Genomic DNA, 27,952 nt, shown 5'->3' on the forward strand with positions numbered 1-27,952 from the left:
TGCTGGACAGGAGCACAGAGTATTTCAGGATGGGACTACGCGGATCTTGTAAGAAGTCACAGTGTTAAAGGTTCCTGGCAGCACAGAGTATTTCAGCAGAGTGTGTGTGATGCCGGATGTTCATGTTTTTATCGAGATATAATCAAAAGTGGCTGATAACAGAGAGCGGTAGATGACTGTACAGCAAATAGGAGAGACCCGCAGAGACGCCTCCTAGTTAAACATAAGCTTTTATTACATGACACAGACGGGCGCGATAACATCTGCTCTCATAGAGTCACTGTATAGTGTTATAACAACCTCCGGGGGCCGCGCCTCCACCCCCAATAACCTGCGGAGTCAGTGCTGCGCCTCCTGTCCTGCACCCCCCCTCCCCACGATCATCATAAATTAACATACAAAACAAAAAGCATAAATATCAGCAGAAGATGCAGCCGCCCCCTACGACAAAACCACCCGCGCGGCTGCCGACCCTTTAAATGGAACATAAGAGCGCTGCCCCTTTAAATAATAATAATATATAAAAAGAATCATCAGTAACTGAGGCGCCCCCTGCTGGAAAGTTCCTAAAACTTTTAATAAACTTTTGATTGTTGAGGACGACTCCCCAAGGACTGAGATTTTCCTTATTTTTAGGGCACAAATGTTTTATTCTCCCCTCCCCCAACACTGACGAAGACCCGGAACCATCCGTAGGCACAGCCCGCCCCCCCTCCAGAACCCAGCTGGCACGTAAACTGGAAATACTGGTATAGAAAACTAGACCTATAGTTTACCATAAAATTTTTCTTTTTTTTTTTGCACACTTTAAATAGAAAATTTGTATAAAAAGTAACAGCGCCGTAAATTGTGAGTATCAAAACTGCATAGGGTTAAAATGAAAAAAAAAAAAAAAAGCGCCACTTTTAGCCAAGTGGATGTGTCTGGTATTGCAAGCTCTGCTGCATAAAATAGGACTGAGCTGCAATACCATAAGCTGCCACATGGGGGCGAGAAAAAAAAAAACCCTCCAAAATACAATCCGACAGCTCCACAGTCCTCCAAGTGGCTGTGTAGGGTACTGCAGCTGTCCTAAAATTGGGACTCGGATGTAAAATCAGATACAGCCACATGGAGAAAAAGGCAGAAAGGTGCGGGGGGGATCATAATAATGAAGAAAAGAGCTGCTGTTAAATAACTCCTCCCACCCCTTTAATTATGGCAGTATAACCCATTGTATAATTTAGCGCTGTTCCAATACATTCCCCTCTGCAGCCACTAGAGGCCGCTGTGGTACAATAGTTATTAGTCACTGACTAACTCCTACCCATTGCAGGGGCACCGACACCCTCCGCTGCACTACAAAGGGGCTGGCGCTCATTTTTATTATCACTTTTAAAGGCACATTCTCCCCTCCCCCCCCCCCCCCCGAACACTGAGCGTAAAAAACAGTGACGCAAAAAATAACATTTATAGATCCATAAACACAAGTGATAAAAGATGGCGGCCGGAGCGCAAAGTCACACGTTGGAGTCGTCGTCTGTGATGCTGGCGCTGGGGGATCTGGCGGTGTAATCCCGGAACATGTCGTCTTCCTTCAGCATGTGCTGCGGGGGAGGGAGACAAGAGGCGAAATGTGAATGCAGCTCTGGATGTGAGTGGAGCGAAAAAACATAAATGCTGCACGTGTTATGTATGATAGCGGTATAATACTCACCGTCAGGTTATTGATGCCTTCAGAAAACGCCCCGATCTGCCGCACTGTTCCCTCAGAGTCTTCCATCTAACGGGAGAAAAACTGTAACGTTACTCAAGGTGGGCAGTATTATAGCAGTTATATTCTTGTACATAGGGGCAGTATTATAGTAGTTATATTCTTGTACATAGTGGGCAGTATTATAGTAGTTATATTCTTGTATATAGGGGGCAGTATTATGGTAGTTATATTCTTGTACATAGGGGCAGTATTATAGTAGTTATATTCTTGTACATAGTGGGCAGTATTATAGTAGTTATATTCTTGTACATAGGGGCAGTATTATAGTAGTTATATTCTTGTACATAGGGGCAGTATTATAGTAGTTATATTCTTGTACATAGGGGCAGTATTATAGTAGTTATATTCTTGTACATAGGAGCAGTATTATAGTAGTTATATTCTTGTACATAGGGGCAGTATTATAGTAGTTATATTCTTGTACATAGGAACAGTATTATAGTAGTTATATTCTTGTACATAGGGGCAGTATTATAGTAGTTATATTCTTGTACATAGAGGCAGTATTATAGTAGTTATATTCTTGTACATAGGAGCAGTATTATAGTAGTTATATTCTTGTACATAGGAACAGTATTATAGTAGTTATATTCTTGTACATAGGGGCAGTATTATAGTAGTTATATTCTTGTACATAGGAGCAGTATTATAGTAGTTATATTCTTGTACATAGGGGGCAGTATTATAGTAGCTATATTCTTGTACATAGGGGGCAGTATTATAGTAGTTATATTCTTGTACATAGGAGCAGTATTATAGTAGTTATATTCTCGTACATAGGGGGCAGTATTATAGTAGTTATATTCTTGTACATAGGGGGCAGTATTATAGTAGTTATATTCTTGTACATAGGAGCAGTATTATAGTAGTTATATTCTTGTACATAGGGGCAGTATTATAGTAGTTATATTCTTGTACATAGGAGCAGTATTATAGTAGTTATATTCTCGTACATAGGAGCAGTATTATAGTAGTTATATTCTTGTACATAGGGGCAGTATTATAGTAGTTATATTCTTGTACATAGGAGCAGTATTATAGTAGTTATATTCTTGTACATAGGAGCAGTATTATAGTAGTTATATTCTTGTACATAGGAGCAGTATTATAGTAGTTATATTCTTGTACATAGGAGCAGTATTATAGTAGTTATATTCTTGTACATAGGAGCAGTATTATAGTAGTTATTATAGTTAGTATAGTTAGTAGTAGTGATTTCGCCTCTTTCTTTAAACAGAAGATCGATACGATCAGAGAAAGCTTTGGCCCACAGCGCCCACTGCCCCTCTTAGCTGCTCAACCCTGCTCCTCCAAAACCAGCTTCTCCACCATGACAGAAGATCAGCTCTCCACCCTCCTGTCAAGATCACACCTCACCACCTGCACGCTTGACCCGCTCCCATCCCACCTCATCCCTAACCTTTCCACGGTCTTCATCCCAACCCTAACGCACCTCTTCAACCTCTCACTCACAACAGGTGTCTTTCCCTCATCCTTCAAGCATGCCAAGATCACACCCATCCTCAAAAAGCCCTCCCTCGACCCATCCTCTGTGTCTAGCTATCGCCCAATATCTCTTCTCCCTTATGCCTCCAAATTGCTGGAGCAACACGTCCATCTTGAACTGTCCTCCCACTTCTCCTCCTGCTCCCTCTTTGATCGGTTACAATCAGGCTTCCGTTCCCATCACTCAACTGAAACTGCCCTAACTAAAGTCACCAATGACCTACTAACTGCCAGGAGCAAGCGACACTACTCTGTCCTCCTTCTCCTGGACCTGTCTTCCGCCTTTGACACTGTAGACCACTCCCTTTTGCTACAAATCCTCTCATCCCCCTTGGCATCACAGACTTGGCCCTTTCCTGGATCTCGTCATATCTGACAGACCGAACATTCAGTGTCTCCCTCCCCCACACCACCTCCTCACTTCGCCCCTTGTCAGTCGGTGTTCCTCAAGGCTCTGTTCTAGGACCCCTACTCTTCTCCATCTACACTTTCGGCCTGGGACAGCTCATAGAATCCCACGGTATGCAGTACCATCTCTACGCTGACGACACGCAGATCTACCTCTCCGGACCTGACCTCTCCTCCTTGCTTACCAAAATCCCGCACTGTCTGTCTGCCATTTCAGCCTTCTTTTCTGCTCGCTTTCTACAACTGAACATGGACAAAACAGAATTCATCATCCTTCCCCCATCTCACTCTACCCTTCCACCAGACCTATCCATCAATGTCAATGGCTGCTCACTATCCCCAGTCCCACACGCCCGGTGCCTCGGGGTGATCCTCGACTCTGCCCTCTCTTTCAAGCCACATATCCAAGCCCTTGCCTCCTCCTGTCATCTCAAACTCAAAAATATTTCCCGGATCCGTGCTTTCCTTGACCGCAACACTGCAAAAACGCTAGTGCATGCCCTTATCATCTCCCGCCTCGACTACTGCAACCTCCTACTCTCTGGACTCCCCTCTAGCACTCTGGCACCACTCCAATCCATCCTACACTCTGCTGCCCGACTAATCCACCTGTCCCCCCGCTATTCCCCGGCCTCTCCCCTGTGTCAAGCCCTTCACTGGCTTCCTATCGCCCAGAGACTCCAGTTCAAAACCCTCACACTGACATACAAAGCCATCCACAACCTGTCTCCTCCATACATCTGTGACATGGTCTCCCGGTACCTACCTACACGCGACCTCCGATCCTCCCAAGACCTCCTTCTCTACTCCCCTCTCATCTCTTCTTCCCATAACCGCATCCAAGACTTCTCCCGTGCTTCCCCCATACTCTGGAACTCTCTACCCCAACACATCAGACTCGCGCCTACCATAGAAACCTTCAAAAAGAACCTGAAGACTCATCTCTTCCGACAAGCCTACAGCCTGCAGTGATCCTCAACCTACTGAACAACCGTACAGCCAGCTCTTCCCTCTCCTAGTGTATCCTCACCCACCCCCTGCAGACTGTGAGCCCTCGCAGGCAGGGTCCTCCCTCTTTATGTACTCGTGTGCCTTGTTATCTGCTCATGTTTAATGTATTTGTCTATATTTGCCCCGTATTCACATGTAAAGCGCCATGGAATAAATGGCGCTATAAAAATGTATAATAATAATAAATAATAATAATAATAATAGTTATATTCTTGTACATAGGAGCAGTATTATAGTAGTTATATTCTTGTACATAGGGGCAGTATTATAGTAGTTATATTCTTGTACATAGGGGCAGTATTATAGTAGTTATATTCTTGTACATAGGGGCAGTATTATAGTAGTTATATTCTTGTACATAGGGGCAGTATTATAGTAGTTATATTCTTGTACATTGGAGCAGTATTATAGTAGTTATATTCTTGTACATAGGAGCAGTATTATAGTAGTTATATTCTTGTACATAGAGGCAGTATTATAGTAGTTATATTCTTGTACATAGGGGCAGTATTATAGTAGTTATATTCTTGTACATAGGAGCAGTATTATAGTAGTTATATTCTTGTACATAGGGGCAGTATTATAGTAGTTATATTCTTGTACATAGAGGCAGTATTATAGTAGTTATATTCTTGTACATAGGGACAGTATTATAGTAGTTATATTCTTGTACATAGGGGCAGTATTATAGTAGTTATATTCTTGTACATAGGAGCAGTATTATAATAGTTATATTCTTGTACATAGGAGCAGTATTATAGTAGTTATATTCTTGTACATAGGAGCAGTATTATAGTAGTTATATTCTTGTACATAGGAGCAGTATTATAGTAGTTATATTATTGTACATAAGGGCAGTATTATAGTAGTTATATTCTTGTAAATAGGGGCAGTATTATAGTAGTTATATTCTTGTACATAGGAGCAGTATTATAGTAGTTATATTCTTGTACATAGGGGCAGTATTATAGTAGTTATATTCTTGTACATAGGGGCAGTATTATAGTAGTTATATTCTTATACTTAGGGGGCAGTATTATAGTAGTTATATTCTTGTACATAGGGGCAGTATTATAGTAGTTATATTCTTGTACATAGGGGCAGTATTATAGTAGTTATATTCTTATACTTAGGGGGCAGTATTATAGTAGTTATATTCTTGTACATAGGAGCAGTATTATAGTAGTTATATTCTTGTACATAGGAGCAGTATTATAGTAGTTATATTCTTGTACATAGGGGCAGTATTATAGTAGTTATATTCTTGTATATAGGGGCAGTATTATAGTAGTTATATTATTGTACATAGGAGCAGTATTATAGTAGTTATATTCTTGTACATAGGGGCAGTATTATAGTAGTTATATTCTTGTACATAGGAGCAGTATTATAGTAGTTATATTCTTGTACATAGGAGCAGTATTATAGTAGTTATATTCTTGTACATAGGGGCAGTATTATAGTAGTTATATTCTTGTATATAGGAGCAGTATTATAGTAGTTATATTCTTGTACATAGGAGCAGTATTATAGTAGTTATATTCTTGTATATAGGGAGCAGTATTATAGTAGTTATATTCTTGTACATAGGGGGCAGTATTATAGTAGTTATATTCTTGTACATAGGAGCAGTATTATAGTAGTTATATTCTTGTACATGGGGGCAGTATTATAGTAGTTATATTCTTGTACATGGGGGCAGTATTATAGTAGTTATATTCTTGCACATAGGGGGCAGTATAGTTTCGTACCTGTTCTAGTCTATCGAGGTCCTCGTCGTCTAACATCCTGAGGTCCAGTCCGGCTCTGAAGGGCTTGATGATGCTGTTTGCAGACAACTGCCCGAGCTCCATTGGACACACATATTCTTCATTCTCTTCTTGCTTTTTCTTTCGTAAAGTCCCAAAATTGGTAAACGGTAATTTCCTCGGCTTTAAAAGAAAGAAAAAAATTACGAGGCCTGGATGTAGTTATATAATAATATATTGGTGTAAATTTATATAACAGCAGAATTGTGACAAAACGGGAATATTGGTAAATATATCAGCGTCTCTTAGCCCTGGTGGCCGATGTGGAGCCTTAGGATGCTGTATGTAGTGACCATACCGCCCCGTCCCACCGTGCGTCTCACCTTGACCTTGGCCGTTGCGGTCAGCAGCACGTATTCCGGCGAGGATAGCGCCTCCTGTTTTTGCTGCTGCGCCTGCTGACCGACCAGGAGATTGAAATGCGTGGCCAGGTGGCGCCGGAGGAGGGTCTTGTTTGGCGGGATGTTCAGAAGTTGAGCCATGGTCTCCACGTTAAATCGGGGCTCAAGGACCTGAAATTAAAAAAAAAAAACAAGAACAATTTTGGATTTTTTCCGAAACGCAACAATGAGGCTGCAGGTTCTGATCCTGAGAGCCAACAGGAAAGCAGCAGAAGTTTTTACTGCAGTTTGGAGGCGAATGGAGCAGAAGACGAAATGTACTGGTGAGCAATGACTAATGAGGACTCACCATCAGCCCACCGTGTACACCGCTACCCCTCAAGTTAGGGGCATACTCCGCCAGGTCAACAGAGCGCAGCCACTCCATCACCCGGTGATTCGTCCACTGAGCCACTTCCGAGGGAGTCACATTAGACTAAAAAAAAAAAAAAAAAAAAAGAAAGATTTATTAATATTTAATAAAAATTCCAAAATTTGTTCTGTAAGTTTTAAGGCTGGTGGTCCCAGGGCCCGGTACCTCCTCGGAGGGTCTTCTGCGCAGACAGTTGGGCTCGAAGCTGTTGATTCGCAGGACCTGAATGGCGCGCTTTATGCTGAGGTGGTGCAGGACGCTGACGACTTTCAGGGAAAGCAAATCATCCTGGAAATCCAGAGAAGCAAAATGGGGGAAAAAAAAAGTGCCAAATTTACACAAAATAGGATTGGCAGGTTCTGATAGCCACACCCACGAGCAGCGAGTGACACTAGACCACGCCCCCGAGGAGATCGGGATTCTCCTTCCACCTCATTTCACACTCTCCGCAGCCCATCTTTACTTGACAACATGGTTTATCCCACGTCCGAGGGTGCCGTCCGTCCACGAGATCTGCGTGGTTAGGTGACTTACCACGGTCATGTAATGGAGCATCCGACCGTCCAGCTTTGCTTCATCAAACTGCGTCTTGTACTGAGGGAGACCGATGTCGTCCAACCACCCTACGGGGGGAAAAAAATCACAAGGAGCTCTAGATGTGTCCTGAAATACTGTTCTGCTGATCCTACTCTGATCCGTGCTGAAATCCTCTGTGCTGCTGGTCTGACTTACTTGTCACCCACTTGTAGTCCAGCTTCCCGTAGTTGCTGTCGTCCTCGGAGCCCAGCGACTGCAGCGCCAGCTGGAGCTTCTTGCGGTGCAGCGGGTGTTTGATGCCAAGCTCCTATATGGGAAAGCATAAAATGAGTCATGGGCGGCCCCGACGCGCGCCGCCCCTTCCGGAGCGGGACCCTCTCACCTTCTCCAGGTCCTGCTGCGAGGCGTGGAGCAGCGTCTGCCCGGACACGATCCATTGCTTGCAGCTGTTCACGTAGCTGCCCAGCCCCTGGTCCCGCAGCCAGCCGCACACCTGCTCCTTCGTCCACTTGGCAAATGGCGTGTCCAGGTCACTGCGGGGGAAAGAGAAGTGCGGATGCGGGTTACCACCCCCCATACAGCGCCCTGCGTAAGTATCCACCCCCAACAAGTCAGCGCTGCCCCTTTACAACCCAGCCTCCAATCATCAGACAGAGACACAATAAGGGGGTGGAGTGTGCATGTCACCTTATAAGGAGTCATAAGGGGTGGAGCCTGCATGTCACCTTATAAGGAGTCATAAGGAGTGGAGCGTGCAAGTCACCTTATAAGGAGTCATAGGGGCGGAGCTTGCATGTCACCTTATAAGGAGTCATAAGGGGTGGAGCTTACATACCTTGTCACAAGAGGGTCAGGACTTGTACTCATGAGAGGCGGAGCTTGCATATTTTATCACATAAGGGGCCAGTTCTTGTATTTGTTTTTGGTGTTAAAATTCATAACGGGTGAAGTCGGCATTTTTGTCAACTTAAATGGGGCGGGAGCTAAAAGTTATAGCCCTATAGAAAGTCAGGAAAGGTGGGGCTTACATAACGTGGCTCTATAAGAAATGTTAAGGGGTGGGGCTTACATGTTTGACCCTCTAAAACGTCACAAGGGGAATGGCTTACATTTCAACTATAAAAAAAAAATCACAAGGGGCGGAGTTTATTTTTTTGGCCCTATAAGAAGCTACAAGGAGCGGAGCTTATACTTTATGTCCCCCTTAGGGGCACCACTTATGGTTAGCTCACCCCCCCACTTGTCTATGGATTCTCTCTGGTACTCCACTGCATTAACAGGTCTGAGCTGCAGTACCAGACACAACCTGCGGATTGGGGCGGCGCTGCTTTTTTTGGAAGAAACCCTTGTTCCACTGATACAAACCTGGGAGCCTGACCAAGATCCCGCGACCAACCCAGCCTCGGGCCGGCGGTGGACCTGGTCCCACCCCTCTTAAACTCTTCTTCCGGGAGGTCGTCCTCCTGGTTTAGGGTGGTGGACTGACTCCTCTTCAGTCTGGAAGGGACAAAATAAAAAAACAAGTCACACTCTGACCCCCCCATAAAGTCCCCGGTGGGGTAACAAGGCCTGGAGGCCAACTGTTCTCACCTCCCGAATAACTTCTTAATCCCACGCGGCTTCTTCTTAGAGTCGGGAGAAGATGGCGAGCTGTGGATGCTTCCACCGTCCGATGAGCGAGGAGACACCGCCAGGTCCAGGTGGTCGGCTGAGCCCTTTTCTGCCTCTGCTGCAACATTTACCAGTGTCATTAATGACCTCAAACAATAATTCCAGCTCCAATAGTCTTAGGGTACCGTCACACTATACGATTTACCTACGATCACGACCAGCGATATGACCTGGCCGTGATCGTAGGTAAATCGTAGTGTGGTCGCTGGGGAGCTGTCACACAGACAGCTCTCCAGCGACCAACGATGCCGAGGTACCCGGGTAACCAGGGTAAACATCGGGTTACTAAGCGCAGGACCGCGCTTAGTAACCCGATGTTTACCCTGGTTACCAGCGTAAAAAAAAACAAACAGCACATACTTACATTCTGGTGTCCGTCAGGTCCCTTGCCGTCTGCTTCCCGCACTCACTGACTGCCGGCCGTAAAGTGAAAGCACAGCGGTGACGTCACCGCTGTGTTCTGCTTTCACTTTACGGCCGGCAGTCACTGAGTGCGGGAAGCAGACGGCAAGGGACCTGACGGACACCAGAATGTAAGTATGTGCTGTTTGTTTTTCTTTAGTTTTACGCTTGTAACCAGGGTAAACATCGGGTTACTAAGCGCGGTCCTGCGCTTAGTAACCCGATGTTTACCCTGGTTACAAGCGAACGCATCGCTAGATCGCATCGCTAGATCGGTGTCACACACACCGATCTAGCGATGCCAGCGGGAGATCCAGCGACAAAAGAAAGTTCTAAACGATCTGCTATGACGTACGATTCTCAGCAGGATCCCTGATCGCTGCTGCGTGTCAGACACAGCGATATCGTAACGATATCGCTGGAACGTCACGAATCGTAAAGTCGTAGCGATCGAAATGGCAGTGTGTGACGGTACCCTTAGGGTTTGTATCATCAGACATCATAAAAAAAGTCTAACTTTCCTGCACCTTCCTGACACTGAGCGCCCCAAAAAAGTGGCGGTCACAGGCTGGAAGGGAAAAAAAGTGGCGGTCACAGGCTGGAAGGGGAAAAAAGTGGCGGTCACAGGCTGGAAAGGCAAAAAGTGGCGGTCACAGGCTGGAAAGACAAAAAGTGGCGGTCACAGGCTGGAAAGGCAAAAAGTGGCGGTCACAGGCTGGAAAGGCAAAAAGTGGCGGTCACAGGCTGGAAAGGCAAAAAGTGGCGGTCACAGGCTGGAAAGGCAAAAAGTGGCGGTCACAGGCTGGAAAGGCAAAAAGTGCCGGTCACAGGCTGGAAAGACAAAAAGTGGCGGTCACAGGCTGGAAAGACAAAAAGTGGCGGTCACAGGCTGGAAAGACAAAAAGTGGCGGTCACAGGCTGGAAAGACAAAAAGTGGCGGTCACAGGCTGGAAAGACAAAAAGTGGCGGTCACAGGCTGGAAAGACAAAAAGTGGCGGTCACAGGCTGGAAAGACAAAAAGTGGCGGTCACAGGCTGGAAAGACAAAAAGTGGCGGTCACAGGCTGGAAAGACAAAAAGTGGCGGTCACAGGCTGGAAAGACAAAAAGTGGCGGTCACAGGCTGGAAAGACAAAAAGTGCCGGTCACAGGCTGGAAAGACAAAAAGTGCCGGTCACAGGCTGGAAAGACAAAAAGTGCCGGTCACAGGGCTGGAAAGACAAAAAGTGCCGGTCACAGGCTGGAAAGATAAAAAGTGCCGGTCACAGCCTTGGGGGAAAAAAAAAAAAAAGGGCAAAAGCTAAAATTATCTTGGCTTTTTCTTTTAGCTCCACTCCTACAAATGTAAGTTATCTATTGCACAGCACATTTATATATATATTTTTTTAATCAGAACTGGGTGCGCTCTGCTGTGCTGCACTGTGCGCCCTGTGCTGCGCCGCACCATGCGCTCTCTGCTGTGCTCCATGGTGCGCAATGTCGTTTTTACGCTGTGCAGTACGCAGTGCTCTGATTCAAGCATAACATTTTTTTTGTTTTTATAAATATCCCAAAAATGTTTGGCAGAAAGTAATGCATTATAGGGTCGCAGCTCAGCGGTTAGCAACGCCCAAGTAGCAGAATTATGAATGCAGCTCTGGAGTATAAGCAGAAGGATTAAAGGCAAGATGATCAGTAAAAAAAAAAACATGAGGAGGAGGATCAAACAAGGACAGGATGAAACTCATCAAATACACAAAACATAGACCTATATCTATGGGCCGATAGCAGCCCTGAGATACATCCGACAAGGCAGTGGTCACAGGACGGGCATTTTCACAAAAATATTGAAAAATACTAAAATTAAATCGGAAAATTTTTTTTTTTGTAATTTTGCCAACTTGCAATGAGTCACTGTGAACACCAGATGGCGCCAGATTATGGCGCAGATTAGGGTACAGGTTAGTACATGGGGGGCACATGGGGAGTGAGGAAGTTCTATGGTTGGGGGGGTTCTATGTTTAGCGAGGCGGCACAAGGTGATGTTAGAAGATGATGGGGGGGGGGGGGGGGGGGGCACAGCACGCCGGGGGAGGGGATTTTGGGCGGACATGCGGTTTTACCGTACCTAAAGTGGGGGCGCTCGCACTTCGGCTGCGATCTTCAGGTTCCCATTAAATTGCAGAAAATCGGAAGGTAGAGAAGGTGCAGAGAGACATTCAATATACTGGAAAAGAACAGCAGGGGGAGCAAGAGACACCAAAAACACAGAGCCCCCCGAAATAAGGATATAAAATACACAAGGAGTGAGCAGGCAGCGGGAGGCGCTGCAGGGGCTCACATTCAGAGTCGCCGTGCTGGATCCCACGAGGGGTTAATCACGTGACTCCACATGGAGGGCGCATACCTAGATTCGGGGTGCTCGACGTCTTCTTGTTGGGGTTTTTCAGCTTGAAGAAACCTCGGCCGAATGACGATCTCGCTTTGCGGGTGCCGAAATTCTCCTCCTCAGCAGTTACCCCGTGTGCCGGGGGTCGGGGCGGCAGCGTCTCAAACTTTCCAGAGTCAGGAGAGGTCGGCTTCTATATGGGAAGATACAGGTTCTGTATTAATAAAGGAGGGATATCGGCTGTGCGTGCCTGCCTATCTGGTCTCCAGCAGCAGAGGCGGCTACTTCTACTGATCATTTCACAGCAGGCTCAAAAGCAAAATGTACCAACAGGAGGTGAATGTCCAAACTGCTGACATCTAGAGGCCAAAATGAAAATAGCAGCATTGAAAAAAAAAGGGAAAGGGACGGCGAGGCGGCCCGGGGAGACGAGTCGAGGCGGCCCGGGGAGACGAGTCGAGGCGGCCCGGGGAGACGAGTCGAGGCGGCCCGGGGAGACGAGTCGAGGCGGCCCGGGGAGACGAGTCGAGGCGGCCCGGGGAGACGAGTCGAGGCGGCCCGGGGAGACGAGTCGAGGCGGCCCGGGGAGACGAGTCGAGGCGGCCCGGGGAGACGAGTCGAGGCGGCCCGGGGAGACGAGTCGAGGCGGCCCGGGGAGACGAGTCGAGGCGGCCCGGGGAGACGAGTCGAGGCGGCCCGGGGAGACGAGTCGAGGCGGCCCGGGGAGACGAGTCGAGGCGGCCCGGGGAGACGAGTCGAGGCGGCCCGGGGAGACGAGTCGAGGCGGCCCGGGGAGACGAGTCGAGGCGGCCCGGGGAGACGAGTCGAGGCGGCCCGGGGAGACGAGTCGAGGCGGCCCGGGGAGACGAGTCGAGGCGGCCCGGGGAGACGAGTCGAGGCGGCCCGGGGAGACGAGTCGAGGCGGCCCGGGGAGACGAGTCGAGGCGGCCCGGGGAGACGAGTCGAGGCGGCCCGGGGAGACGAGTCGAGGCGGCCCGGGGAGACGAGTCGAGGCGGCCCGGGGAGACGAGTCGAGGCGGCCCGGGGAGACGAGTCGAGGCGGCCCGGGGAGACGAGTCGAGGCGGCCCGGGGAGACGAGTCGAGGCGGCCCGGGGAGACGAGTCGAGGCGGCCCGGGGAGACGAGTCGAGACGAGTCGAGGCGGCCCGGGGAGACGAGACGAGACGAGTCGAGGCGGCCCGGGGAGACGAGACGAGTCGAGGCGGCCCGGGGAGACGAGACGAGTCGAGGCGAGGCGGCCCGGGGAGACGAGGGGAGACGAGTCGAGGCGGCCCGGGGAGACGAGGGAAGACGAGTCGAAGCGGCCCGGGGAGACGAGACGAGTCGAGGCGGCCCGGGGAGACGAGACGAGTCGAGTCGAGGCGGCCCGGGGAGACGAGACGAGTCGAGGCGGCCCGGGGAGACGAGAGGAGTCGAGGCGGCCCGGGGAGACGAGTCGAGGCGAGGCGGCCCGGGGAGATGAGTTAAGGCGGCCCGGGGAGACGAGTCGAGGCGAGGCGGCCCGGGGAGGCGAGTCGAGGCGGCCCGGGGAGGCGAGTCGAGGCGGCCCGGGGAGGCGAGTCGAGGCGGCCCGGGGAGGCGAGTCGAGGCGGCCCGGGGAGGCGAGTCGAGGCGGCCCGGGGAGGCGAGTCGAGGCGGCCCGGGGAGGCGAGTCGAGGCGAGGCGGCCCGGGGAGACGAGTCGAGGCGAGGCGGCCCGGGGAGACGAGTCGAGGCGAGGCGGCCCGGGGAGACGAGTCGAGTCGAGGCAGCCCGGGGAGATGAGTTAAGGCGGCCCGGGGAGACGAGTCGAGGCGGCCCGGGGAGAGGAGTTAAGGCGGCCCGGGGAGACGAGTCGAGGTGAGTCGACGCGAGGCGGCCCGGGGAGGCGAGTCGACGCGAGGCGGCCCGGGGAGGCGAGTCGACGCGAGGCGGCGAGTCGACGTGAGGCAGCCAGGGGAGGCGAGTCAGCACGGGTAGGCGAGCAGCAGAGCAGAGACGGCTACTTCTACTGATCACGTCACTTCACAGCACGCTCAAAAGCGAGATGTACCAACAGGAAGTGATTGTCCAGTCTGATGAAATCTAGAGGCCAAAATGGCAATGGCAGCATTGAAGAAAATGAAGGGGGACGGGGAGGCGAGACGGCCCTGCAGGTAACAGGTGATGAATGAGTGGCAGGGGCTGACACAGTATGCAGGTAATTGGGGGTGTGCAGCGGGTTAGGGAAGGGTGTGGGGGGAACAAGTAAAGAATGGTCTGCGGAGTTGCTGACTATCCGAGCACATAATGACAGGGCGCTCAGCAGTGCAGGGTATTTATAGCGCTGTCGTCCGTGGGAAGCTGTAATTACTCTGGGAATCTCAGCATTACTCTCCTGCGCACGCACAGCGGCGACACTCACCCGCTCCACAGTCTTCTTTAAGTTGTCCAGGCTGCTCGACTTCTTCACGGGAGGAGACCTGAACCAGAGAGCAGCGTTACACAGAGCGGCCAATCTGCACGGATCTGTCCTTCACCCTGTGTCTATTGTTCCCTGTTATCTGCCCCCTTTATCGGCCCTGCCTTATCTCACATCACCAGATGCATCTAAAGTGTCTGCGCAACATCACAGAGCGGTTATCTCATCACAGATCCACCCGACATCTGATCCGCGGGAAAAGAAAGTACTGTGATGTGTCTGCCAAACCCTGCGTCACCGAACATCAGCGCAACAGAGCAAGAGAGACCCCCAATATAAAGAAACGGGGGGAATCCAGAACATGGGGGCAGTATTATAGTAGTTATATTCTTGTACGTAGGAGCAGTATTATAGTAGTTATATTCTTGTACATAGCAGCAGTATTATAGTAGTTATATTCTTGTACATAGCAGCAGTATAATAGTAGTTATATTCTTGTACATAGGAGGCAGTATTATAGTAGTTATATTCTTGTACATATGGGGCAGTATTATAGTAGTTATATTCTTGTACATAGGAGCAGTATTATAGTAGTTATATTCTTGTACATAGGGGCAGTATTATAGTAGTTATATTCTTGTATATAGGAGCAGTATTATAGTAGTTATATTCTTGTACATATGGGGCAGTATTATAGTAGTTATATTCTTGTACATAGGAGCAGTATTATAGTAGTTATATTCTTGTACATAGGAGCAGTATTATAGTAGTTATATTCCTGTACATAGGAGGCAGTATTATAGTAGTTATATTCTTGTACATAGCAGCAGTATAATAGTAGTTATATTCTTGTACATAGGGGCAGTATTATAGTAGTTATATTCTTGTACATAGCAGCAGTATAATAGTAGTTATATTTTTGTACATAGGAGCAGTATTATAGTAGTTATATTCTTGTACATATGGGGCAGTATTATAGTAGTTATATTCTTGCACATAGGAGCAGTATTATAGTAGTTATATTCTTCTACATAGGGGCAGTATTATAGTAGTTATATTCTTGTACATAGGGGCAGTATTATAGTAGTTATATTCTTGTACATAGGAGCAGTATTATAGTAGTTATATTCCTGTACATAGGAGGCAGTATTATAGTAGTTATATTCTTGTACATAGCAGCAGTATTATAGTAGTTATATTCCTGTACATAGGGGCAGTATTATAGTAGTTATATTCTTGTACATAGGGGCAGTATTATAGTAGTTATATTCTTGTACATAGGGGGCAGTATTATAGTAGTTATATTCCTGTACATAGGGGCAGTATTATAGTAGTTATATTCCTGTACATAGGGGCAGTATTATAGTAGTTATATTCCTGTACATAGGGGCAGTATTATAGTAGTTATATTCTTGTACATAGGGGCAGTATTATAGTAGTTATATTCTTGTACATAGGGGCAGTATTATAGTAGTTATATTCTTGTACATAGGGTCAGTTTTATAGTAGTTATATTCTTGTCTATAGGGAGCAGTATTATAGTAGTTATATTCTTGTAGATAGGGGCAGTATTATAGTAGTTATATTCTTGTACATAGGAGCAGTATTATAGTACTTACATTCTTGTACATAGGGGCAGTATTATAGTAGTTATATTCTTGTACATAGGAGCAGTATTATAGTAGTTATATTCTTGTACATAGGAGCAGTATTATAGTAGTTATATTCTTGTCTATAGGGAGCAGTATTATAGTAGTTATATTCTTGTACATAGGGGCAGTATTATAGTAGTTATATTCTTGTACATAGGAGCAGTATTATAGTAGTTACATTCTTGTACATAGGGGCAGTATTATAGTAGTTATATTCTTGTACATAGGAGCAGTATTATAGTAGTTATATTCTTGTACATAGGAGCAGTATTATAGTAGTTATATTCTTGTACATAGGAGCAGTATTATAGTAGTTATATTCTTGTAGATAGGAGCAGTATTATAGTAGTTATATTCTTGTACATAGGAGCAGTATTATAGTAGATATATTCTTGTACATAGGAGCAGTATTATAGTAGTTATATTCTTGTACATAGGAGCAGTATTATAGTAGTTATATTCTTGTCTATAGGGAGCAGTATTATAGTAGTTATATTCTTGTACATAGGGGCAGTATTATAGTAGTTATATTCTTGTACATAGGAGGCAGTATTATAGTAGTTATATTCTTGTATATAGGGAGCAGTATTATAGTAGTTATATTCTTGTACACAGGGGGCAGTATTATAGCAGTTATATTCTTGTACATAGGAGCAGTATTATAGTAGTTATATTCTTGTCTATAGGGAGCAGTATTATAGTAGTTATATTCTTGTACATAGGGGCAGTATTATAGTAGTTATATTCTTGTACATAGGAGCAGTATTATAGTAGTTATATTCTTGTACATAGGAGCAGTATTATAGTAGTTATATTCTTGTACATAGGAGCAGTATTATAGTAGTTATATTCTTGTACATAGGAGCAGTATTATAGTAGTTATATTCTTGTACATAGGAGCAGTATTATAGTAGTTATATTCTTGTACATAGGAGCAGTATTATAGTAGTTATATTCTTGTACATAGGAGCAGTATTATAGTAGTTATATTCTTGTACATAGGAGCAGTATTATAGTAGTTATATTCTTGTCTATAGGGAGCAGTATTATAGTAGTTATATTCTTGTACATAGGAGCAGTATTATAGTAGTTATATTCTTGTACATAGGAGGCAGTATTATAGTAGTTATATTCTTGTATATAGGGAGCAGTATTATAGTAGTTACATTCTTGTACATAGGAGCAGTATTATAGTAGTTATATTCTTGTCTATAGGGAGCAGTATTATAGTAGTTATATTCTTGTACATAGGGGCAGTATTATAGTAGTTATATTCTTGTACATAGGAGGCAGTATTATAGTAGTTATATTCTTGTATATAGGGAGCAGTATTATAGTAGTTACATTCTTGTACATAGGGGCAGTATTATAGTAGTTATATTCTTGTATATAGGGAGCAGTATTATAGTAGTTACATTCTTGTACATAGGGGCAGTATTATAGTAGTTATATTCTTGTACATAGGGGCAGTATTATAGTAGTTACATTCTTGTACATAGGGGCAGTATTATAGTAGTTACATTCTTGTACATAGGGGCAGTATTATAGTAGTTATATTCTTGTACATAGGAGCAGTATTATAGTAGTTATATTCTTGTACATAGGAGGCAGTATTATAGTAGTTATATTCTTGTACATAGGAGGCAGTATTATAGTAGTTATATTCTTGTACATAGGAGCAGTATTATAGTAGTTATATTCTTGTACATAGGAGCAGTATTATAGCAGTTATATTCTTGTACATAGGAGCAGTATTATAGTAGTTATATTCTTGTACATAGGGGCAGTATTATAGTAGTTACATTCTTGTACATAGGGAGCAGTATTATAGTAGTTATATTCTTGTACATAGGGGCAGTATTATAGTAGTTATATTCTTGTCTATAGGGAGCAGTATTATAGTAGTTATATTCTTGTACATAGGGGCAGTATTATAGTAGTTATATTCTTGTACATAGGAGGCAGTATTATAGTAGTTATATTCTTGTATATAGGGAGCAGTATTATAGTAGTTACATTCTTGTACATAGGGGCAGTATTATAGTAGTTATATTCTTGTCTATAGGGAGCAGTATTATAGTAGTTATATTCTTGTACATAGGGGCAGTATTATAGTAGTTATATTCTTGTACATAGGAGCAGTATTATAGTAGTTATATTCTTGTACATAGGAGCAGTATTATAGTAGTTATATTCTTGTACATAGGAGCAGTATTATAGTAGTTATATTCTTGTCTATAGGGAGCAGTATTATAGTAGTTATATTCTTGTACATAGGGGCAGTATTATAGTAGTTATATTCTTGTACATAGGAGCAGTATTATAGTAGTTATATTCTTGTACATAGAGGCAGTATTATAGTAGTTATATTCTTGTACATAGGAGCAGTATTATAGTAGTTATATTCTTGTCTATAGGGAGCAGTATTATAGTAGTTATATTCTTGTACATAGGAGGCAGTATTATAGTAGTTATATTCTTGTATATAGGGAGCAGTATTATAGTAGTTACATTCTTGTACATAGGGGCAGTATTATAGTAGTTATATTCTTGTACATAGGAGCAGTATTATAGTAGTTATATTCTTGTCTATAGGGAGCAGTATTATATTAGTTATATTCTTGTACATAGGGGCAGTATTATAGTAGTTATATTCTTGTACATAGGAGGCAGTATTATAGTAGTTATATTCTTGTATATAGGGAGCAGTATTATAGTAGTTACATTCTTGTACATAGGGGCAGTATTATAGTAGTTATATTCTTGTACATAGGGGCAGTATTATAGTAGTTACATTCTTGTACATAGGGGCAGTACTATAGTAGTTATATTCTTGTCTATAGGGAGCAGTATTATAGTAGTTACATTCTTGTACATAGGGGCAGTATTATAGTAGTTAAATTCTTGTACATAGGGGCAGTATTATAGTAGTTATATTCTTGTACATAGGGGCAGTATTATAGTAGTTACATTCTTGTACATAGGAGCAGTATTATAGTAGTTATATTCTTGTACATAGGAGCAGTATTATAGTAGTTATATTCTTGTACATAGGAGGCAGTATTATAGTAGTTATATTCTTGTACATAGGAGGCAGTATTATAGTAGTTATATTCTTGTACATAGGGGCAGTATTATAGTAGTTATATTCTTGTACATAGGAGCAGTATTATAGCAGTTATATTCTTGTACATAGGAGCAGTATTATAGTAGTTATATTCTTGTACATAGGGGCAGTATTATAGTAGTTACATTCTTGTATATAGGGAGCAGTATTATAGTAGTTATATTCTTGTACATAGGGGCAGTATTATAGTAGTTATATTCTTGTACATAGGAGGCAGTATTATAGTAGTTATATTCTTGTACATAGGAGCAGTATTATAGTAGTTATATTCTTGTATATAGGGAGCAGTATTATAGTAGTTACATTCTTGTACATAGGGGCAGTATTATAGTAGTTATATTCTTGTACATAGGAGGCAGTATTATAGTAGTTATATTCTTGTACATAGGAGGCAGTATTATAGTAGTTATATTCTTGTACATAGGAGCAGTATTATATTAGTTATATTCTTGTACATAGGAGCAGTATTATAGTAGTTATATTCTTGTATATAGGGAGCAGTATTATAGTAGTTACATTCTTGTACATAGGGGCAGTATTATAGTAGTTATATTCTGTACATAGGAGCAGTATTATAGTAGTTATATTCTTGTACATAGGAGCAGTATTATAGTAGTTATATTCTTGTACATAGGAGCAGTATTATAGTAGTTATATTCTGTACATAGGAGCAGTATTATAGTAGTTATATTCTGTACATAGGAGCAGTATTATAGTAGTTATATTCTTGTACATAGGAGGCAGTATTATAGTAGTTATATTCTTGTACATAGGAGCAGTATTATAGTAGTTATATTCTTGTACATAGGAGCAGTATTATAGTAGTTATATTCTTGTACATAGGGGGCAGTATTATAGTAGTTATAATAGTAGGAAAGTGCAGCGGCCGTAGCAGTGGAATATGTCAGTGCCTGCCACAGACTAAGAGGAGCCTGATATGTCATGGACTCCCGTACCCCAACATTGGACAAATCCCTATCCTCTAAAAGGAATTTGATATTCCCTGGACCTCTATATGCCCCCCACCCCCGTATTTTTACCATATGCTTTGGCAATGCTAACATGTACTTAGTCCTGCCAATAAAGCTCATTTGAATTGAATTGAATTGTATTGTTATATTCTTGTAGATAGGGGGCAGTATTATAGTAGCTATATTCTTGTACATAGGGGCAGTATTATAGTAGTTATATTCTTGTACATAGGAGGCAGTATTATAGTAGTTATATTCTTGTACATAGGAGCAGTATTATAGTAGTTATATTCTTGTACATAGTGGACAGTATTATAGTAGTTATATTCTTGTACATAGGAGCAGTATTATAGTAGTTATATTCTTGTACATAGGAGCAGTATTATAGTAGTTATATTCTTGTACATAGGAGCAGTATTATAGTAGTTATATTCTTGTACATAGGAGCAGTATTATAGTAGTTATATTCTTGTACATAGGGGCAGTATTATAGTAGTTATATACTTGTACATAGGAGCAGTATTATAGTAGTTATATTCTTGTACATAGGAGCAGTATTATAGTAGTTATATTCTTGTACATAGGAGCAGTATTATAGTAGTTATATTCTTGTACATAGGAGCAGTATTATAGTAGTTATATTCTGTACATAGGAGCAGTATTATAGTAGTTATATTCTTGTACATAGGAGCAGTATTATAGTAGTTATATTCCTGTACATAGGGGGCAGTATTATAGTAGTTATATTCTTGTACATAGGGGGCAGTATTATAGTAGTTATATTCTTGTACATAGGGGGCAGTATTATAGTAGTTATATTCTTGTACATAGGGGGCAGTATTATAGTAGTTATATTCTTGTACATAGGGGCAGTATTATAGTAGTTATATTCTTGTATATAGGGGCAGTATTATAGTAGTTATATTCCTGTACATAGGGGCAGTATTATAGTAGTTATATTCTTGTACATAGGGGCAGTATTATAGTAGTTATATTCTTGCACATAGGGGGCAGTATTATAGTAGTTATATTCTTGTACATAGGAGCAGTATTATAGTAGTTATATTCTTGCACATAGGGGGCAGTATTATAGTAGTTATATTCTTGTACATAGGAGCAGTATTATAGTAGTTATATTCTTGTACATAGGAGCAGTATTATAGTAGTTATATTCTGTACATAGGAGCAGTATTATAGTAGTTATATTCTTGTACATAGGAGCAGTATTATAGTAGTTATATTCCTGTACATAGGGGGCAGTATTATAGTAGTTATATTCTTGTACATAGGGGGCAGTATTATAGTAGTTATATTCTTGTACATAGGGGGCAGTATTATAGTAGTTATATTCTTGTACATAGGGGGCAGTATTATAGTAGTTATATTCTTGTACATAGGGGCAGTATTATAGTAGTTATATTCTTGTATATAGGGGCAGTATTATAGTAGTTATATTCCTGTACATAGGGGCAGTATTATAGTAGTTATATTCTTGTACATAGGGGCAGTATTATAGTAGTTATATTCTTGTATATAGGGGCAGTATTATAGTAGTTATATTCTTGTATATAGGGGGCAGTATTATAGTAGTTATATTCTTGTATATAGGGGCTGTATTATAGTAGTTATATTCTTGTATATAGGGGCAGTATTATAGTAGTTATATTCCTGTACATAGGGGCTGTATTATAGTAGTTATATTCTTGTATATAGGGGCAGTATTATAGTAGTTATATTCCTGTACATAGGGGCAGTATTATAGTAGTTATATTCTTGTACATAGGGGCAGTATTATAGTAGTTATATTCTTGTATATAGGGGGCAGTATTATAGTAGTTATATTCTTGTATATAGGGGCAGTATTATAGTAGTTATATTCCTGTACATAGGAGCAGTATTATAGTAGTTATATTCCTGTACATAGGAGCAGTATTATAGTAGTTATATTCCTGTACATAGGAGCAGTATTATAGTAGTTATATTCTTGTACATAGGAGCAGTATTATAGTAGTTATATTCTTGTACATAGGGGCAGTATTATAGTAGTTATATTCTTGTACATAGGAGCAGTATTATAGTAGTTATATTCCTGTACATAGGGGGCAGTATTATAGTAGTTATATTCTTGTACATAGGGGGCAGTATTATAGTAGTTATATTCTTGTATATAGGAGCAGTATTATAGTAGTTATATTCTTGTACATAGGAGCAGTATTATAGTAGTTATATTCTTGTACATAGGAGCAGTATTATAGTAGTTATATTCTTGTATATAGGGGGCAGTATTATAGTAGTTATATTCTTGTATATAGGGGCAGTATTATAGTAGTTATATTCCTGTACATAGGAGCAGTATTATAGTAGTTATATTCCTGTACATAGGAGCAGTATTATAGTAGTTATATTCTTGTATATAGGGGCAGTATTATAGTAGTTATATTCTTGTACATAGGGGTAGTATTATAGTAGTTATATTCCTGTACATAGGGGGCAGTATTATAGTAGTTATATTCTTGCACATAGGGGGCAGTATTATAGTAGTTATATTCTTGTACATAGAGGGCAGTATTATAGTAGTTATATTCCTGTACATAGGGGCAGTATTATAGTAGTTATACTCTTGTACATAGGGGCAGTATTATAGTAGTTATATTCTTGTACATAGGAGCAGTATTATAGTAGTTATATTCTTGTACATAGGGGGCAGTATTATAGTAGTTATATTCTTGCACATAGGGGGCAGTATTATAGTAGTTATATTCTTGTATATAGGGGCAGTATTATAGTAGTTATATTCCTGTACATAGGGGGCAGTATTATAGTAGTTATATTCTTGCACATAGGGGGCAGTATTATAGTAGTTATATTCTTGTATATAGGGGCAGTATTATAGTAGTTATATTCCTGTACATAGGGGCAGTATTATAGTATATTCTTGTACAGGCGACACTTACAATGTGATATCCTCAGTTCTTACTTCTGTAGATAAGTTGCTCCTCTTTTCTTCACTGCAAAACAAGAACATTCCTGGTTTTTCCTCTCGTGACTTCTGTACAGATTGTTTTTTGCATTTGTTCCCATATGACCCGAGTGTAATGATTGCTGGTTGGAGGTTAATAGTGATTATGGGGAGCAGGTTCGGTGTTGGGCGCCCGCCTGCGGTGGGTGGAGGGACGGTTACGGTTTTTCTGATAATCTCCTCTATAATGTACAGACTGATAATACACACTGACCTCGTGTCCGGTGATCCCGGCGTCTCTTTTGCAGAAATTTTTGACACGTCCGTCGGTTTCTGTGCTGGGGGGGACGTAGAGCTGAACGAGGGGATAGTGACCTGCAGAATACTGGTGTGCATTTCCAGTGTGGGCTGAAAGAAAATAAAAATATATATATACATTAACCCATGCTGAGCGCTGCTTTTCTGAAATCCTCGGTGCTGCTGGGATCCCAGCTCCACCGCTCAGCGGCCATATTACCTTTGTGGTGGCAGCGGCCTCCTCCGGGCTGGGGGACAGCGATAACGGCAGCGGGGAGGGGGATTTGTCAGCGTCACTTAATGCATTGGAGTCAAATACCAGAGAATTTGATCCGGAGATCACGGAGTCGTCACTTTCCACATCTTTACCTGAGGACGGAGGCGGAGGAGTGACCGGCGAGCTTAGTACGTCATGTCAAATATCAAAAAGAGTCACGTTCTGTCTGATTGAGGCGGTGTCAGACTTCGAACTCTACCCCCATTATACCAGCGGCCATCTAGGAGCAATGATGCCGCCTTCTGATCACATCTTGGCATCCCCTGCCCTGGCTGCAACCCCGGTGCCCCGTTCCTTGGCTGTAACCCTGGCGCCCCTATCCTGAGAGCCATCCTGGCGCTCCCTCTCTTGGCAATAACCCAGGTGCCCCTTCCCCTGGCAGCAACCCCAAAGTCTTCCTTCCATTAAAAAGGAAATATCCAGGTCTTCCATTGGGCTACACCCATGTTTTTTTCTTCATCCTACAAATGCTGTCTTTCTTGCAGAATCTGGCTTCTTCCCTCTCACACCTTCCTTTGAGCAACACCTTAGTTTTAATCACAATTTTTTTAAATCAACATTTCTCTGGTACCACCAATGCTTTATTCCTGGTCCCAACACACGCTTCACTTCTGGCCCCACCCATGCTTAGCTTTAAGCACCACCCATGCTTCACTTCTGGTCCCACCCACGCTTAGCCTTTAGCACGACCAATGCTTTACTTCTGGTCCCACACATGCTTAGCCTTTAGCACGACCAATGCTTTACTTCTGGTCCCACACATGCTTAGCCTTTAGCACGACCAATGCTTTACTTCTGGTCCCACATATGCTTAGCCTTTAGCACGACCAATGCTTTACTTCTGGTCCCACATATGCTTAGCCTTTAGCACGACCAATGCTTTACTTCTGGTCCCACACACGCTTAGCCTTTAGCACCACCCATGCTTTACTTCTGGTCCCACACACGCTTAGCCTTTAGCACCACCCATGCTTTACTTCTGGTCCCACACACACACACAGCCTTTAGCACCACCCATGCTTAGGGTTTAGCACTACCCATGCTTAATGTCTGGTCCAACACACTTAGCCTTTAGCGCCACCCATGCTTTACTTCTGGTCCCACACACGCTTAGCCTTTAGCACCACCCATGCTTTACTTCTGGTCCCACACACACACACACAGCCTTTAGCACCACCCATGCTTAGGGTTTAGCACTACCCATGCTTAATGTCTGGTCCCACACACACTTAGCCTTTAGCGCCACCCATGCTTTACTTCTGGTCCCACCCACGCTTAGCCTTTAGCGCCACCCATGCTTTACTTCTGGTCCCACTCACAGTTTTCCGTAATGTTGGTCACCTCATCTAATCATCACTGGTCCCCAATACTATAGACGTATGTGAATAGAAAACAAATCCGCACCTGTCTTACCGTGCGCCAGAACCACCATATCCTGCACCTTCTTGTACCTGTTCAGCGCCTGCCGCAGCTCCTCAATCTTCCGGTCCTGTAAACACAGGATGCAGATGGGATTTAAAGGCAGCGGGACACAGCGGATACAATCGTAGGATGGAGCTGAAATTTACTGCACCCCAGTGTGAGTCCGGGGTGTACTTATTATTGAGTTTGTTGTACTTTCCCTTTAAGAATGCTGCAGTCTAGATGCATGTTATCGAGAGTTGGGAGTTATTCGTTCTCGGAGCTGCAGATTTGCTACATTCACATGTCAGACAGTAAATTAAAGAGTCAGTGCAGCGGCCAGAGCGAGCTCGAGTATGAGCAAGCGCGTCTTCAGCCGTCCTACCTGACCGGGGTAGATCAGAGGTTATACTCCAAACACAACCAAAGATGCAACACAACTAAAGATCTTAAAGGGGTATGTTACCATATTTGTGGTTTTCCGCAGCTCTGGTTGTGACTGGAGAATGCGGCTAGTCTTACCTTTTCCTCATTGGCGGCCATTAGCGATTCCACAGCTTTCTTCATCTTCTGCACTTCAGTATCTGAAGGAAAAAGCGCAACGTTTATCAGGGACCCATGTGACACTGCGGATGGCTGCCTGGACAGGAAAACAGCGCCACCCCCGTCTGCAGGATGAATGTGGTACTGCAGCTCTGCACCATTCATCTCAATGAATTTGAGCTCTGCAATAACAACTTATAGACAGAGATGGCGCCACTTGTAGGAGGAAGATGATGTGTTATTCTAGCCTGGGATGACCCCTTTAAGAACATCGCCATGTCTCCATGAGAAAGCTGGAAGATTTCCTGCCGAGGTCTAAGAAGCCAAGTAGGAGTCCATGAACCTTCCTGGCAATGACTTAAGTTACCCCCTCCACTCCCACCACGGGGCCTTCCCAGAAAAGAAAACAACAATTACTATGTGTCAGAAGCAGATGTCAGAAGAAAACACCAGGAATCAGCACCAAGTGTCACGAAACCTCACCGCTATACAGAGAAACAGAGAGATTCTACAGGAAGCAACACAGCAAGAAAGAGAACCGTCCAAATACACAGAAAACCAGAACAAATGGAGCCGGTCCAGCAGTAAGCACCAGTGTGTGATCACAGCGACCGCAATATAAAGCACAGCTATATTACCTATAATACTGCCCCTATGTACAAAAATATAACTGCTATAATACTGCCCCTATGTACAAAAATATAACTACTATAATACTGCTCCTATGTACAAGAATATAACTACTATAATACTGCCCCTATGTACAAGAATATAACTACTATAATACTGCCCCTATGTACAAGAATATAACTACTATAATACTGCCCCTATGTACAAGAATATAACTACTATAATACTGCCCCTATGTACAAGAATATAACTGCTATAATAGTGCCCCCTATGTACAAGAATATAACTACTATAATACTGCCCCTATGTACAAGAATATAACTACTATAATACTACCCCTATGTACAAGAATATAACTGCTATAATAGTGCCCCCTATGTACAAGAATATAACTACTATAATACTGCCCCTATGTACAAGAATATAACTACTATAATACTGCCCCTATGTACAAGAATATAACTGCTATAATAGTGCCCCCTATGTACAAGAATATAACTACTATAATACTGCTCCTATGTACAAGAATATAACTACTATAATACTGCCCCTATGTACAGGAATATAACTACTATAATACTGCCCCTATGTACAAGAATATAACTACTATAATACTGCCCCTATGTACAAGAATATAACTACTATAATACTGCCCCTATGTACAAGAATATAACTACTATAATACTGCCCCCTATGTACAGGAATATAACTACTATAATACTGCTCCTATGTACAAGAATATAACTACTATAATACTGCCCCCTATGTACAAGAATATAACTACTATAATACTGCTCCTATGTACAAGAATATAACTACTATAATACTGCCCCTATGTACAAGAATATAACTACTATAATACTGCCCCCTATGTACAAGAATATAACAACTATAATACTGCCCCTATGTATAAGAATATAACTACTATAATACTACTCCTATGTACAAGAATATAACTACTATAATACTGCTCCTATGTACAAGAATATAACTACTATAATACTGCCCCTATGTACAGGAATATATCTACTATAATACTGCCCCTATGTACAAGAATATAACTACTATAATACTGCTCCTATGTACAAGAATATAACTACTATAATACTGCTCCTATGTACAAGAATATAACTACTATAATACTGCCCCCTATGTACAAGAATATATCTACTATAATACTGCCCCTATGTACAGGAATATAACTACTATAATACTGCTCCTATGTACAAGAATATAACTACTATAATACTGCTCCTATGTACAAGAATATAACTACTATAATACTGCCCCCTATGTACAAGAATATATCTACTATAATACTGCCCCCTATGTACAAGAATATAACTACTATAACACTGCTCCTATGTACAAGAATATAACTACTATAATACTGCCCCTATGTACAAGAATATAACTACTATAATACTGCTCCTATGTACAAGAATATAACTACTATAATACTGCCCCTATGTACAAG

At 42.9% G+C, this 27,952-nt stretch overlaps 1 protein-coding gene across 9 annotated transcripts in view; it reads right to left on the reverse strand.

Annotated features, from left to right (window-relative positions):
* Window positions 1-213: 213 nt before the first annotated feature.
* The window catches only part of PPFIBP1 (PPFIA binding protein 1), a 61,389-nt gene continuing 33,650 nt past the window's right edge, over window positions 214-27,952 (reverse strand). For 2 of the 9 annotated variants that reach the window (XM_069763036.1, XM_069763037.1), the window contains exons 9-27: window positions 25,825-25,886; window positions 25,315-25,390; window positions 23,845-23,993; window positions 23,602-23,735; window positions 23,323-23,376; window positions 14,622-14,679; window positions 12,237-12,411; window positions 11,958-11,990; window positions 9,370-9,508; window positions 9,145-9,276; window positions 8,162-8,312; window positions 7,975-8,086; window positions 7,777-7,865; window positions 7,408-7,530; window positions 7,180-7,305; window positions 6,813-7,001; window positions 6,433-6,612; window positions 1,697-1,762; window positions 214-1,586 (exon numbers count right to left, since the gene is read on the reverse strand). In XM_069763036.1, coding sequence (XP_069619137.1) covers window positions 1,500-1,586; window positions 1,697-1,762; window positions 6,433-6,612; window positions 6,813-7,001; window positions 7,180-7,305; window positions 7,408-7,530; window positions 7,777-7,865; window positions 7,975-8,086; window positions 8,162-8,312; window positions 9,145-9,276; window positions 9,370-9,508; window positions 11,958-11,990; window positions 12,237-12,411; window positions 14,622-14,679; window positions 23,323-23,376; window positions 23,602-23,735; window positions 23,845-23,993; window positions 25,315-25,390; window positions 25,825-25,886 — 2,135 coding nt within the window. In that variant the 3' untranslated portion in view covers window positions 214-1,499. Of the gene's footprint in view, window positions 1,587-1,696; window positions 1,763-6,432; window positions 6,613-6,812; window positions 7,002-7,179; window positions 7,306-7,407; window positions 7,531-7,776; window positions 7,866-7,974; window positions 8,087-8,161; window positions 8,313-9,144; window positions 9,277-9,369; window positions 9,509-11,957; window positions 11,991-12,236; window positions 12,412-14,621; window positions 14,680-23,322; window positions 23,377-23,601; window positions 23,736-23,844; window positions 23,994-25,305; window positions 25,391-25,824; window positions 25,887-27,952 lie in introns of all 9 variants that reach the window. The other 7 variants (XM_069763033.1, XM_069763034.1, XM_069763035.1 and 4 more) reach the window with 6 other exon arrangements.

This window comes from Ranitomeya imitator, chromosome 4, assembly GCF_032444005.1.
Source record: "Ranitomeya imitator isolate aRanImi1 chromosome 4, aRanImi1.pri, whole genome shotgun sequence".
Taxonomy (NCBI): Eukaryota; Metazoa; Chordata; class Amphibia; order Anura; family Dendrobatidae; genus Ranitomeya; species Ranitomeya imitator.